This window comes from Carettochelys insculpta, chromosome 7 (genome assembly GCF_033958435.1).
Source record: "Carettochelys insculpta isolate YL-2023 chromosome 7, ASM3395843v1, whole genome shotgun sequence".
NCBI classification, from domain to species: domain Eukaryota; kingdom Metazoa; phylum Chordata; order Testudines; family Carettochelyidae; genus Carettochelys; species Carettochelys insculpta.
Window position 1 is genome coordinate 60,373,169 of NC_134143.1, and position 15,506 is coordinate 60,388,674.

Here is a 15,506-nt window from a genome sequence, read left to right on the forward strand (position 1 = left end):
TATGCGGATGGCATCAGCAGAATCTGGGAACCTTGCACATGGGCAATGATAAACAAAAGGTCTTATGGGCCACTCGTAGAACCCTAAAGGGTTTCATGTCGCCCATGGGCCGCGGGTTGCTACCACTGTCTCAGAATAAAGGCAACATGGCAGAGCCATGCATATGCTTTATTTTTAATATTGAGTTGTGTTGCTTGAGGTTTGCTTGTTTGTGGGATGATCAGAGCTTCTATTTTACTTGACTTCTACATTCTGGAGATAAACCGTAGTTGAATTATTGCACAGATGTATGAAATTGGGGTTATTGACTATATCTGTAAACTACCTATAAACAGTTGTGGTCTTGTTTTGTTTTTATACCCACTCAGCTAGAAACCAATAATGGAGAACAATTACTTAAGGATCCTGGCCCATGATCGTATACTTCCAGGTGTCACCACAATAATAATAATAATAATAATAAAATTAATTAACAGGACTATTCAAAGACCCCACACTAGTTTAGTACTTGGGTAACTCTATTGACTTCAACCAAGTTACTCCTGATTTATACTAGAGAAAGGGAGCTTGAAGTCATGCCTCAAGTCTCTAACCATTGCACGTATGTTGCTGGTCCATCAGCTTGTGCACTCATTCATGGTCTAGCTAATACTAATAAAAAAAAAAAAAAGCTTGCTGTTTACCACAGGTGAGGCCCGAACGTTCTCTTTACCTAGGCCCATGGTGTCCAATAGGATCACCACTTGCCACATGTAGGACACCACAGTGTGGCGATTCCGACTGTGGAGCTGTATGTGGCTCCTCCTAGAGCCACACACCTCTTTGCACACATGCCCCACTGGCTGGTGGGAGAAGTGTGTGGTGTCAGTGGCTCTGGCTCCAGCCCCAGCCGCTCCAGTGGTTGCCCCAGACACTCAGGCAGCCCCAGTGGCAGTGGCTCTGGACGATCTGGTGGCCCCAGTGGCTGTGACTACCCTGGCAGCAGTCCCAGCAGATCTAGCAGTGGCTGCAGCCCCAGGCATTCAGGTGGGCCTAGCCCCAGTGGCTCCAAATGTCCCTGGCAGCCCCGAGCAGTGGTTCTGGTGGCAGCTCCAGCAGTGCTGGTGAGTCACTGGCATTGATTTAGAACAGGAGCTGATGGTGCCTGGCTCTGTGGGGGGAGGGCATTTATTTGAGGTGGGGCTGGGAGTTTCTGGCTCTGGAGGGAGCCTAGCTATAGTGGTGGGGGAGGGCATTTATTTAGAGCGGGGGAGCCTGGCTCTGGGGGAGCGGGAGGGCATTCATAAGGTGATGAGTTTTTGTGGGACAGACCCACTTCTTCAAATCCGGAAATTAACATTTTATTTTATTTTATTTTATTTTAACAGATCCCTGGCATAATTTAGACATATCTTGAGATCTAGTTCAGCACTGCCTTGAACCCTAGCTTACAGCTGGCTTCACAAGGATACTCTGTATGTTATAGGTCAAGAATACTCCAGAAGGCGTAGGAATCCCAACAGATAATAGCAACGAAGGGTCCTGTGGCACCTTATAGACTAGCAGAAACGTTTTGAGCATGAGCTTTCGTGAGCACGGATAATGTAGACTAACAGCCTCCCTTTCTCCTCTATCCTCACGGCAGAAGATGTATCACCCCACATAATACTTTATCTGTAAGCTGAAGACAGGGGGAACCTGGGACTCGAGCTGCTTTGTAGAGAGTGAAACCCTGTCATCCTCCTGGAGAATCTTACAGAGCTGATGCCCTCTAGTGTTCTGGTATCCTCCAGATTCCTAGTTCTTAGTGACCTCCACCTCACATTGTGGTTTGTCTATGATACAGTAGTACCTGAGCTCATGACCTCCATGGAAACCATCAGACTCCCCAGGCAATCTCTAGACTAATACAGGCAGCCAGACATATGTTGCATTTTGTCTTTGGCCTCAGACTGGGTATAGGAGATGTCTCCAACACAGCAGTCTCCTGGTCTGCTACCTAAATCCAGGCAGTGATTAGAGCCTTTCTTCTTTTCCACCAGGGTGGTCAGCAATCTAAGCTGATGCACCTTTGACAATTTTTCAACTCACTAGGTTTTAAATTTGATCTAGGAGAACAAGCTGCCAGATACAAGGCCCGGGTGTCTGATTTAGTACGAAACTATGCTCATCAGTCCCTTACTATCCCTGCCATCACCCCCACACTGACCGGGAATGCCACCGTAGTCCGCAGATGAAGTGCACAGTCAGGAGGTTAAAATGCTAAAACCTGTCTGAATCTCTCAGCACAGCTGGGCAGATGCTATGGTGAAAGCTATGTTTGCCCTAATGCATGGGTACGGTGAAAGACCTGCAACTTTGTTGGGAATGGGGCTTCCGCTGCCAGTGTTTCAGCACCTTGTATGAGACAGATCATACTTGTATCCTCTTTTCTCATCTTTTGCAAAGCAGTGCACGCTTTTTCGCACCTCGTGTGAGTCTAAACCCCAAACTTCTCAGGCGCCCCCTCCCACCCTTGTCCACACCTTCCCCTGGGACTTGCGCCTAGGCCAGGAGCAGCACTGTGGATCCAGGAGAGAGGGAAATATGGCTAGGGGGCTGAGGCTGGGACTGCAGCTGGGTTTTGGAGTGGGATTGGGCCCAGGAGTGGAGCCAAGACTGGGAGAGGAGCTGAGCCACAGATAGAAGGCGGGGTCAGAGCAGAGTTGGGAGCAGAGCAGGGCTGAGTGACACTCCCTACTTGCCTGCTGTGGTGACTGGCATGGTCCCCACTGCACCACCTAAACATTCCCCCCTGCCACCCCAGGGGGACGCCCCACAGTTTGGGGACCTCTGTTCTAGATACATGTTTATACTCTATTATGTCATGACATGTCTTCTGTGTGTTTATAAATCTCAGTAAGAAGACAGACTTAAAAAATATTGGAAAATGTGCTGCCTTGTAAGTTATGATACGTCAGCCACTCACATCATGTATCTCTGGAAAGCTGTGCAGGCTTCTTTATTTTGGATGGATGCCTTCCGCTGGGAGGAATTCACCAGCAGAGAGGGTCAATAATCTCCTTATTGTGGGTGAACATTCTCCACTCTGATCAAGCATTGTGCTGTTTGCAGCCAGCTATAAGAACAAGTCTGAAGAATGTAAGGCTTCCACCTAAATACACGCAGCTCCACTTTAATCCCTCCTTCAGTCAAAATCTACTTGACTCCTTGCAAGGAAAGAATATCATGGCAAACCTGTAGGCTGAGAATCCTGTGCCATGGGTCAGCTCCCAAACCTTAGATTGCTTCTCAAGTCTCTCTTGCCATAGTGAAGTAGACTGCAATGTCAATGCTCACTTATTTTAACAGACCAGTGGGTTTCTCTTTCAGATTGTGCAGCATAAAACCTGAAGGCAGCTGGCGATGTTCAGTAAAGTAATTCACTTCCAGCCTGCCTCAGCTTTCCTGTTCCTATAGGATTTTGTGGAAGTACCCGTAGAATGTAGTGATGTCATTAGCTTAGACTGCATCATGCTGAATGCTCATCAATAGTTCTTTGACATTTACTTTTCTTCAAGGCACTGGTAATCTTTTTGTTTTGTTTCTAAAATGACATTGGCCAATATGACCTATGCTTCGCTAAAACGGCAATAATTTGCCATTTCAGCTTAAAGGAATTTATAAATCAAGTTCGGTGGCTCCAATTCTACCCATATTCCATTACCAACACCACAGTTTCTTCAACTGGAGCCAGCTTGGCCTGACCTCAAGAGATGATTGAAATAGTGGGCTGATTGTTTAAAAAAAGAAGCCCAAGATCCTTGCACAAAACTGTGCACACTGTTCACTAGCATCTATGCACGCACTTACTAACATTTCACAAACAATTGCCTGTGCAAATGGCTGATTATTGGCATGCACAATAATGTGATTTCCAGATGTAGTTCAGCTAATTGTGCATGCATTTTTTTTTCACTTTTAGACATCAGCCTCCCCCTCAAAAATTGGTCCAGTAGATAGGAGATCTTTTGTTTGCTGACAGTTATTGTTTGCTGGGAGTGAGGAACTAAATTCCCTACACTTCTCTTGCCAGCTGGGCCTGTGAATTTTAACAAATATAACTGGAATTTATCCTGAACCGTTTAAGACCATTTCCTGTGTGTATAAAGCAAGATGTACAGTTTCTGGTGTTGTAGCATGTGTTTTTGTTTTGTTTTGTTTTGTTTTACCATGTTGGATGCGGATTAAGAAAATGGGAAGTTAGACTAACAGTATGTTTGGTAGAGGCTCTTAAAATGTAATGATTTATCAAGCACCATGCACCGTCCATCATGTATCTCTTTTTTTTTGCAGAAAAACAAAAGCCACTAGCCCTGAAGAAAAAAGCCCTATTATGGTAGAATAAAACATTCCCCAGTACCCTACTAAGCTGGGAGTTCAGGGGTCTGAAGGCATTTCTAGGAAATGGAAGGCTAGGGGTCCCAGGTTCATTCTCCCACCTGAGATTCTCAGGCTGTTGCCTCTGATGAAGCTGCCATAAAGAGTACCCATAGAGCTAATCAGGTGATTTTTATGAACTGGATGCACATCCTGCTGGAACTGGGTTGAAAGCCACAAAGGTGATCACAGAGCTTTCTGGTGTGATCAACACTTCCCCCACTAAAGTTTAGGCTAAATGTGAGCCTGCAATCTAGACATGAAGAGCTCAATAAAATCAAGTCTTGGGGCTATGAACAGAGCATTCTGGTGCTAAGGATGTCCTGGTGTATTGACTGATGCACTGTGCTCTGCTAAATGGCTCCTGAATAAGGATGAAATGTGAACGCCAAAATGCAGGTGCACTATGTTAGTGAGAGGACAACATGGGCCTAATCCAGGGCCCATCCTTATTGTATGTAGATTATCCCTTTAACATCAAAGGGAACAGTAACGTGAGGAAGCTTAGTTGTCAGTGAGAATTACAGCACTTGGTCCTAACAGAAAATAAAACTTTAGGAGAAAACAGTAGGGACAATACAGGTCTCAGACAAAACCCATTCAGTCAGTAGGTGTCTGTTGAGTGTTGGCTTACTTTGTACCAGGTCCAAGGCCTTAATCCTGTCATTTAATTCTGTGGACACAAGGTGAAAATTGTTTGAATGCAGGGTACATTGTACTGATGCCTGGATTCAGCCTAACGTTTGAAACAGTTAAAGAGCATACAAATCCTGGTTGCTATTATTAATTTTATTGTACAACACATTTTTCTACATCAGTGCATGTATGTTGTACATCATATCCGTTTAATTACCACTAATAACCTTTAATAATTAGTGCTGAATCTAAATCACCATTATTCATCGAGATTACATGAGATGCTATATAAATATTCAGAAAATATCAACGTCAAAGGTCAAACCTGCTAATAAAAATAACATATATCACATCATGATCAATAAATTTAGTCTTCATGCACATTCAGTATTATCGTTATAATTTACAAGGCAAGCCAGAGCTGGTTAAATGCAGTGGTTCCCTTTAGAGAGCGTGCATCTAGTTTTAATACAAAAAGAGATGTATAGTTAGCATGATAGGATTTTTAGTAGAATTATTATTACTAACACTTGCACATACATTGTGCTTCACAGGTTCAGAGTACGCAACAAGCATTACCTACATAAGTTGCACAACACCCCTGTCTGTGGAGAATGGTTTTTCTCTTTTTTACAGATGGGGGATATGACAAAGTGGCTTGTCCAAGGCCACACTACAAATCCGTGGCAAAGCTGGGAGTTAACTGAAGGTCTTCTAGGGTTCCAGGGCCCAGTTGAGGTAGCTTAAATCATGCTGCTTTTCTGCACCACATACAAATAGGGTTGGTTCATAAATTGCAACACAGTCTCAGGTTTGCTGTGTGTGTTCCCACAAACAGCTATCTCAAGAATAGAAACTGTGCTTAGCAGTTGCATGTTATAGATGAACATCATAAACATGTACAGCATGCTGATTACAAAGAGTTGAAAGGAAATGCTTGTTGACCCTTAATACAGGGAACTTGTTTACTGTCCTTCACAGCAAAGCACTCTACAGTAAGTTTCTAAAGCTATGGTATTTAACTCTGAATTTATATATCCTGTTCCTAACTGAAAAAACACATTGAATATTATAGAAGAAATATTACTTTCAAATTAACGAGCTTTTGGCTAGATCCTCAGACCTGGCTGAGCAGTGAATGAGGGGGTAAAAGTGGCTAAGCTATCTTCCCACTTCTCTGATCCTGGGCCCAGCCAAGAGCCTGTTTGGCACCAGAAGTAACTTAGAGCAGCCTAAAACTAGAATGATCCCCATACTGGCTGCTTGATCAGTCAGAGGTCAACCAGAGTCCGGAGTACTTCTGCCAGTCCTGTTGTGCTGGGGCAGGAAGTGCCATGGAGCTGGCTATGATGGTTGGCTTTGTGTTACCCAAGAGGTTTGGCTACCTAAAGAGAAACCCCACTTACCCACATACATGCAGTTTTCTGTTTGTTTTGCACTGCCAGAACACGACAAAACAGTTGACTAAGGGAAGGGATTTGAGAAAATTTGGCCTTTTTTAATTTTAGTAGTACAGCGACCATAAAGAAGCACAGATGTGTTAACGTCATGAGTGGCATGCCTACCTTCATGATGCTGAATTAACTCAAGCCAGGTTCTGCCATTGGTGAAATGGTTAAGTGGGTATGCCTGTAACGGGGACAGGGCTGCTTTTTGGCTCTGATGAACCATGGGTTAGCCTTAGCTTGGCTTCTGCTGGAACAGCGAAGAAGAGCCATAATTTCACACTTTGGGAGGCAGAGAAGAGAGACTGCCTGTGTGTAGACAGACCTTGACTGCCACGACACATAAGACTGAGTCACATCCCTGCAGGGGGAGGGGTTTTTAAAATGTTAGTTGATTTATTTTTGTTTTTCTCTGGTTACAAATAGTATCCCGTGAGGGAAAACCTTTTCTGACTGCACCTGTCTAGTTTCTACTGAGGCCTTTCACCACAGCATGTTCCTACTGATTTCAGAACAAGTAGAGCTCATGTAAGTGAGAGGAAAATATACCCTCCTCAAAGCCTTCCATAAAGCAGGGAGAAGAAAATGTGCTAACAGTGTCATCTGGTTGTAATCACCAATGAATATGACTGGGAGAAATGATGGCTATTCTTAAATGGCTACCTTGCCTACTATGTTGATGTCTTCTTACTAGCATAGGAAATCACCTTTTTGTATAAGCTAATCAATCGGTTCTGGCCCAGCTTGAAAGCAATGATGACTATTTCCATACCAATGACTATATAGAGGGAAAAAAACAAGAAAAAGTTGGGATGTTGCAAGTGAATATCACCAAATCCAATTGTTGTCAATGTGATAAAGCAAAAGTAGAAAGCCTCCTCAAAATCCAAGTGGCTTTCCCATTCGGGAAGAACAGCTGCTGCACAGGAGATGTATGCAAAGACAATTAGTGCCATTAGCAAGATGGGCACATCTAACTTTTCAAGTTCTTTGCCTATTTTGTCCACATTTTCAGTGACGCAGGTCGTCTTCCCTGAATCTAGTTCAGGACATGAACTCCATCTTTCAAACGGGTGCATTTTTGGTGACAAAAGGTATTGATTTTCTCTTGCCACCAGCATGTCAAATATTTCAGCATTCCAGCGTTGCAGTGACTTCGTTTGACCAGAGGGTTGGCTTTTCAGCACTTCCGTGATACTTAAAGGTTCCTGGATGACTATGTTGTGTTGCATAAGCAATGATGATCCAGGTTTTATATCATTGGTTTTCTTACAGATGCATCCAGAACACAGTTTAGAGGTTAGCATTTTTGACTGGAGTTTTCTAAATTCATTGTAAGACTTGGATAAGATAGCTGCAAGGATGTCTCCCAGGTCTGTCAGAACCAAGAACATCAGAGGTATGCCAAATAAAGCATAGAGCATACACAGATATCTCCCAGACTTTGTTGTAGGGTAGCTATGGCCATAACCTTAAAAAAAAAACAATTGAACTTTTAATAGTAAGTGGCTTGTGTGGGGATAGTCACAGTTATCTCTGTCCTTAAACTTCTTAGACTGAGGGGTTTGCACATGGGTGTGACTTAGAGGTAAAGGATCTTCACTGTATTCCTTCTGAGAAAGCATTTGCACATACCATAAAACTTAGCTGAAAACAGAGACTTTTGTGTGTGGTACCTCATACATGGAAATTGACCTAGAATGGCCCACCAGGTCAAAACTCCCTGAATTTTGTTAAATTCAGATCTGGATTCTATGCTGAATTTTGCAACTGGTTCATCTCTGTTTAATAGCTTGGAACAATAAATTTGTACACCCTCAAACCTTATGACTCAAGCCCACTGTTGATCATAACTGGCACTGTCTATTATTAGAAACTGTTTTCAGTTTGATGGAGGACTTTAATGGCAGGTGTTATATTTGATAGCTAGAGAGTGGCAAAGGTTGGCTTAAGGGCACACACTTCCTCCATTGAAGAGCATGACTGAAAACCAGATGCCTTTTACCTAGTGATCTAACATACACACATATCAAATGTAACTAATGCAAATTTCTATTGCTAATTGATCATTTTAAGTGACAAAATGGTAGCAAAAGCTATACAACTGCAAATTAAATTAGGACATAGGACTTCTTTTCTGACATTATGCCATTGTTTCTTTTGATGTGAAGTTAAACCCCTAACCCTAAATTGATGCATTTCCATTAGGGAAAAGGGGTAAGAGAGCGGTTATATTAAAGTTTTAATGGTAGTTCTCTTCCCTTCCAAAAAGGCATAAAGATTCCTTTTTTTAAAAACAATTCTCTGCCTTACTCAACACAGTTTCCTCTTTGTCTCCCCTGACACCACCATCATCTACTTAAAGATTATTAAACCAAATGCTAGATTGTGACTGCCCAGTCACCTTCATTCGTATTACAGCTAGTTATGATCTTCATGTTCTAATCTAGCCTCTGCCACTTACTCGCTGTGTGGTCCTTGGCAGGTTATTTATCTTGTGTGTCTCCATTCCCATGTCTTTGAAATGGGGATGCTAATTCTTACTCTACAGAGGTAAGTGGTGAGGATCAATTACTATAGTTAGTATGTGCAGAGTGATTTCTTTTTTCCTCCTTGATTCATGTATACAGAAGTGCTAATCACAGGTTATAGCTGCTATAACATTTCTTGCAAAAATGTAATCCAGGCACATAACAAATAAATTAAAAAAAAAAAAAACCTCGCAGATCAGCACTTACAATGAAGTCAAAGAGGGATTTTGCCTAATTTTTGAATTTATTTTATTTCATTTATTTTTGCCAAAAAAAAAAATCCTGATGCCTCTCTTGCAAAAGTCCTGTAAGAAAGGATGCTGATGTGAACAAACCTGCTCTGGCTGTAGCTCATCCACTGCCTGCCTATGTGGAAGTATTTCAATCTCTGTGGTGTAGCTCAGCCATATCTAGAAAGCTGAGGGTGACTGGATGTCCTGTTTTTGAAAGGACAGTCCCCTCTTTCAGCTCTTCTGCAGGTGTCCCCACTTTTTCTTTAAAAGCAGCAAATTGTCCCATGTTCTCTGTCTTCCTCCCCCAATCAATACTTATGGATCCTGCTGTTGTCTGAATCCTCTGCTCACCAACCACCCAGTCGGGAGTGGGAAGGACCAGTCGCTGATGGGGTGGGTATGCAAGGTGAGATGAAGTGCACGGGGGGGCTGGTTGCCCCCTGCCCCACCAGTCTGTCAGTGCAGTCCATGCTGCATGTCAGCTCTCCACTCCTTGTCCCATTTCTGGCTGGCACCAGCTGAGAGATGCAGTAGCTGGCAAGTGGAGGTAGGCACTAGGTGGCAGCCAATTATGTGCCTGTTCTGCTGCCCACTCATCAGCCCTTTACATGGTCCCTTTCTCACTGTCTTTGCCCTGCTTTGCCTCTTCACTCCCTTCCCCATCTCTGCTGCTTCTCTCTATCCCCCAACAGGGTGTCTCACCAGTGTTCCCGCTAATCTTTTCCTACCGTGTGCAGAATAATTTTTGTGACCTGAGGCATGTGTGAATGTGCACCACCTGTAGGAAGTGGGGGGTGGGAAACTTACATGTGGATGCTTTGCTAATCGTCTGAACTGCATTTGAAACTCTCCTGAATGGCTGCACAAGTACTCAGCTTACAGAGAACACTGGATCCCACTCCCAGCGCTGGGCCAAGAACGTGCCTCTGGTTGGAGCACTCTGAGCTCACCAACTGCCTGGCCAGCAGCCTCCTTCCTTCCTCCACTTCCCCTGGCTGGGCTGGCCCCCCAGGAAAACCCACGCTCTGGCCTGGGTTCCTGCCCAGTAGGAGCCAAAGCCCTGCACAGCACTAAGCTCTGGAGTAGTGTGTGGAGTGGGTGGGGGAGAACAGAAGCTACTTCCAGTCAGTTCTTGCCCTGAACCTGCAGGCTCCGCAGCACTCCCTGAGGCAATTGTGTAGCTCTTTCTTCACCCACGCCTTTCCCCTAGCCTGGCTCCTGCCCCCAGCAAGCGTAGGGCTGCTGCATTGCCTAGGAGCCCTCCTCTACTGAGCCTCATCTTTGGCTGTGTTTGCTGAAGCTCCTGCAATCAGGTTCCCTGGGACCTGATCATAAGACATCCTGCCCGTACATCGTCAGGAGACAGATGGGTAATGTCAGTGGCCATCAGCAGCCTGGAGGTGATAGCTGCCTTTCAACCCAATGCAGGTAGGTAGGGACAAGTTGCTTTCTGCTGTCTGGGTGGGGAAGCAGGGAAAGAGAAGAGGTCTGCAAAACATGGGCCAGGGCATACCATTCCCCCACTCTTCCTGCCCTGCAGCTGGAAGCAGCTCTCATCCTTTTCCTCTTGCACAGTGTTTAAAGGCGGCTGCTGGCCACATTCTAGTGTAAACCCTGGCAAAAATCCGGAGTGGGTGGGCCTTGGCCTTGGCCTAGCCCCGGCAGATGGTGGGGCCCTGATGGTTCAATTTAGTGCAGCCCTACTAAGTGTAGTAGATTAAACCCTGGAAGATCGACTGTGATCGATTCAATCTTCTGGTAAGTATAGACGTACCCTTAGAGGTATGGTTATGCACAATGTCTGGAAACTGTGGATTCACCAGTATGCCCTAGAAATCTCTGTCCCTTTCCTTATTAACCTCTCTGGATTGCTAGATGCTGCTTCCTGATACTCCCTCCCACAAGGTGGTGTTGGTCATTGTAGCAGGCACACACATTGAGTCATGTGCAGAAGACATAGTTACAGACTGTGCTAGCCAACGTTTGAGAATTGTGTCAAGAAGAACAGAAGGAGCATATGGAAAAACGACATCCAGTAGTGTATTAGAGAAAGGACTAGAACTTGTCATTTTTGTTTGCATCGGTTTACCCCCGCCTGGCATACACCTGGAACTGGAATGGAAGCTTTCAAGAGTACTTTTAGAAACTTGAAGAGCCATTCTCAAGATTTCTCAATGGATATGCAAGAGATGGTTAGTTAATTTCAAAGCCTTACATTCAGAATGTGCTGTTCAAGTTAACCAGCTGTGAGGCTGTTTAAAACTAGACCTTCTCTTCTTGAGTGGAAGGCAGCATGCTGTATTAACACCCAACAAGGGGAAGGGCTAAAGCGTATTTGGACCCAAAACAATAGAGAAAACACAGCTTTAAAAAACAATTCTATTTAAATTATGATGACCATGTATACATTCAACTAAGCATGTAATTTGAATATGCCATTACAGCTATTTAAGCCCTGAAATGCATTCAAAGATGGCCATAGAGCTCTAGATAATGTTTTAATTCAAACTACTCTCTACAAATACATTTTTCTTTTGTGAGTTCACTGGTTAAACCCCATGAGTTAAATACAACGATTGGCACGAAATATTAAGTGTATTTTACCTCAGAACTTACCAACTGTTGTGAACACGGTACAGCAGAAAAAGAGAGATCCAAGGAAAGACCATTGCTCTTCTGGATTCTCAAACCATTCCGTCTTAGCTTTGGTGAGCAGTTCATGGGCTTTAGTCTTAAAGAGCTCCTCGTTTTCTGCCTTACCTGTTACCGTAACAAAATAGCATGTGGTGATTGGTTCAAGACTCTGGGCCCCACCATCAGCTGCTGTAAATCGGCACAACTCCATTACACCAGCTGAGGATCTGGCACTGTTACTTTAAAAGAACATAGCCACTCAAAACCACTACAACTTTCCCCTTGTTGTAAGTAGAATCATGCTGCTAGCTATGGTGAAGAGAGAGAGAGAGAATGAGTAAGGGGCATGAATGGAAGCACGCAACATTTAAAAAAATGAGTACAAAGAAACTGGTTGTTTTTTTTAAAACAGAGAGTTAGAAGATATACCAAAGAGAGAGTGATCAAAATTTGATGTCTCTCATGCCATCAAGCTCTCTTGTACTAGATGCCTGGTTTATTCTTCGGATTGAATGACTAAACTGGGGAGAGAGGGAGGTAAATGGGGGAAAGATGCTGGTTTACTTAAGAAAGTAAAAATATTTGTAATCAGAAGTTAAACAGAATTGTCTCTCTGTGGTCAGTTGCAGAGCCCCATGGCCCCTCCCTATTGGATAAATATCTAATGTATTTATCTCAAGCAGCTATTCCTATAGTCTGCACATACAGACATCTTTAGAATGTGATTTAACCCCCACCCCAGCCCAGGAATTACTCCATGATAAATAGCAAGTATCTAAAAGGTTGGTACAAGAAGGAGGAGAAAAATATTCTTCTTAACCACTAAGGATAGGGCAAGAAAATGGGTTTAAATTGTTGCAAGGAAGGTTTAGGTTGGACCTTAGGAAAAGCTTCCTGAACGTCAGGTTAATTAAGCCCAGGAATAAATTGTCTAGGGAGGCTGTGAAATCTCCATCATTGAAGATTTTTAAGACTAAGTTGGACAAATGCTTGTTAGGGATGGTAGATGGTGCAGGGGAGTGAACATGATGACCTCTTGAGGTGCCTTCCAGTTCTGTTATATTAAAAAAGTATCACTTTCCAAATGGAGTAAGCTGAGTTGAAACAAGTTACTCTTATTCCAGAATGAGTGTCCACAAATGATTTATACTGAAACAAATAACACTTTGGGAATCATTATTCTGGAGTAGGTATTTTGGTACATTTTCAAATGTAGACAAGCCCTTAGAATGAACCAGTGATCATTCCCCAAAAACTCTCTATCTATTTAGTCTGCTGAGACAATGAATAGGTGCCACCACTACCCCAGTCCCCCCCAGTCTCTCTTTCTTTGTCCTCCTAACATTATATCCCCTGTACTTGGACCCATCCATCACGTAAACGATCCTGCTTTTCTTTGACTCTCTGGACTCTTATGTTTCTGCTTTGGTAAGCAATAGGTTGATCTATTACCAAGTGCCTAGAGGGGACTTCATGAGGGATGAAGGAAACTCTAAAGTGAACTTGTTACAATAGCTAAGCAATCATACTCTTTAGCTACATGGCATAACTTTAAATCTTTCCAGTGATGCAACAAAAAGAGAAGTCAGAAAGCACGACAAAATCTCATTAAGCATTCACATAGGGATTCTGGAAGTTTACAACCTGGAAATCATAATTAAAGCAAACAAGTACACTCAACATAAGTAAGAGCTGCTTTCAAGCTTGCTCTTCAATATTTTGAAGTACTATATGTATTCAGAGATCTAATTTGGATGACAAAGGGCTCAGTTTTACCCCCTAAGTAAAATTATTTTTCTATTACTGCACATACCTGTTAAATATATTGAGAGGTTCCGCAGATCCCGCATAAAATTCATGTATTCTTCACTTTCATTCCACTTTCTGTTACCCTCAGTGTGAGAAAACATGACAGCCCCCAGGAAGGCATAGATCACAAGAGAAGAGATGAAGACGGTATGAGGAAATACCGCCCAAAACACTCTTGTGCATACCCTTTTGCCTTGCCGGGGTTGAGAGCTGCGTTCCATCCTCGATTCTCTGTCAGGAAAAATCAGCTACAGCTTTCAGAAACAGGGATGTGGCAAACCTCTGGCATTTCAGTGAGGCTTCTCCCATCTGTTAAATGAGAATCGCTCTGTTTCATGCTTGCAGAAGCCAGGACTTTATAACTGAATACGGTATTAGTGTCCCAATGGGCAGTGGAAAGAGCTTACAACTAATCAAGTCTTAAAATATCTGTCAGATGATGATAGGCCATGCTATAGCACTGAATTACTATTGATCAGAGAGCGCTGTAATGCACACCGATGACACAATACTGGATGTATCTGATTTAACTGCAGCTTAAAGTTTCTTGTAGTGAACTACTACTTTTTGTTTCTCATCGACACCACAGAAGTAAATTTCCCAGTAGCAGATGAAAAGATGCACAGCAGAGATAATGGACATGTATGTGGTAGGGGGGCACTCCACCAGGAATGAAGGAAAGAGATCTATAATTTATCAGGGGCAGACAGAGCGTGGACTCTACCATTGTACTAAAGGTCATTCCCTCCAGGCTGCAGAATAATTGAATCTCTCCTAAAAATGCATTAGGAAGGCCACCTAATATTCTTTGTGTTCTTTAATTGTAAAAGTTTTTATCTATGAAGCTAAATCATGAAGTCCTGGCCCAGTTCTCACCTAATCTTTATTTAAGCAAAAGTTCAACAAGTAAGGCCTTGTCTACAGTGGGCTGGCCACCTAAATGATGCAGTTTCAGCTACATGAATAATAATAATAAATGAATAATACTTAGGTCTGCTTACCTCAGTGTCTTCACCACTGGAAGCTGACAGCTGGCATTCTCCTATCAACTCCACTCATTCTTCTCGTTTTGTTGGGGTACCAGAGTCAATGGGAGAATGCTCAGCAGTTGATTTTGACACAATAAATCAACCCCTACTAGATGAATCACTGCCCATTGATCCAGCCTGTAGAGAAAACATACCCTAAGTATTGAGTTATCCCCATACTAATGTTTTTTTTTATTTATTTTAAACATCCACCTTCAGAACCAAAATTCTCACTCTTATCCCTCACTCTGAGACACTGAAAGTACTGAGCACAATCACTGTCCTTAACTATCTTAGCATTGAGGGTAACTAGACCAGCCTGCTAAATGGATGTGATAAATTCTCTATCTCTTCTAAGGCATTAAACGAAGCCTGGAAGCCCCCTAGTATACCCGTAAGATACTGAGCTAGAGGAGTGGCAGGAAGTGACAATGTTATGGCCCTTACTATGAAGGAAGGCAGACTAGCTGATCATAACAATACCTCTTGGCCTTCAGATCTGTAGGCTAGGATCCTGGGTTATGCTCCATAATGGAGCTCCAAGGTGTCAGCATGGCCCATCTGCTAGGGCAGTGTGGAATGGGAACTGCATTCTAATCTTCACCTGGCTTCTCAGGGCTTAGTCTCTGGTAGGACAGACTACACGACTAACTGATTTTTTTATTTATTTCACTGAACCAGTGTATAATTTTTAGGGAGTAGACCTCAAAATAAGTTTTGTTGTGTTAATCAGCTGGTCTTTGGTCATATACTTGAAAATTGCTGTGTATATGGTATAGGCCACTTTTAATT

General features: G+C 43.2%; 1 protein-coding gene across 1 annotated transcript; it reads right to left on the reverse strand.

Moving 5' to 3' along the window:
* Positions 1 to 7,150: 7,150 nt before the first annotated feature.
* KCNK18 (potassium two pore domain channel subfamily K member 18) lies at positions 7,151 to 13,907 on the reverse strand. Its single transcript, XM_074999678.1, has 4 exons — positions 13,691 to 13,907; positions 12,479 to 12,486; positions 11,860 to 11,998; positions 7,151 to 7,950 (listed from the first exon to the last, which is right to left on the reverse strand). Exons 1-4 carry the CDS (start codon positions 13,905 to 13,907, stop codon positions 7,151 to 7,153), a joined length of 1,164 nt encoding a protein of 387 aa, XP_074855779.1.
* Positions 13,908 to 15,506: the final 1,599 nt, after the last annotated feature.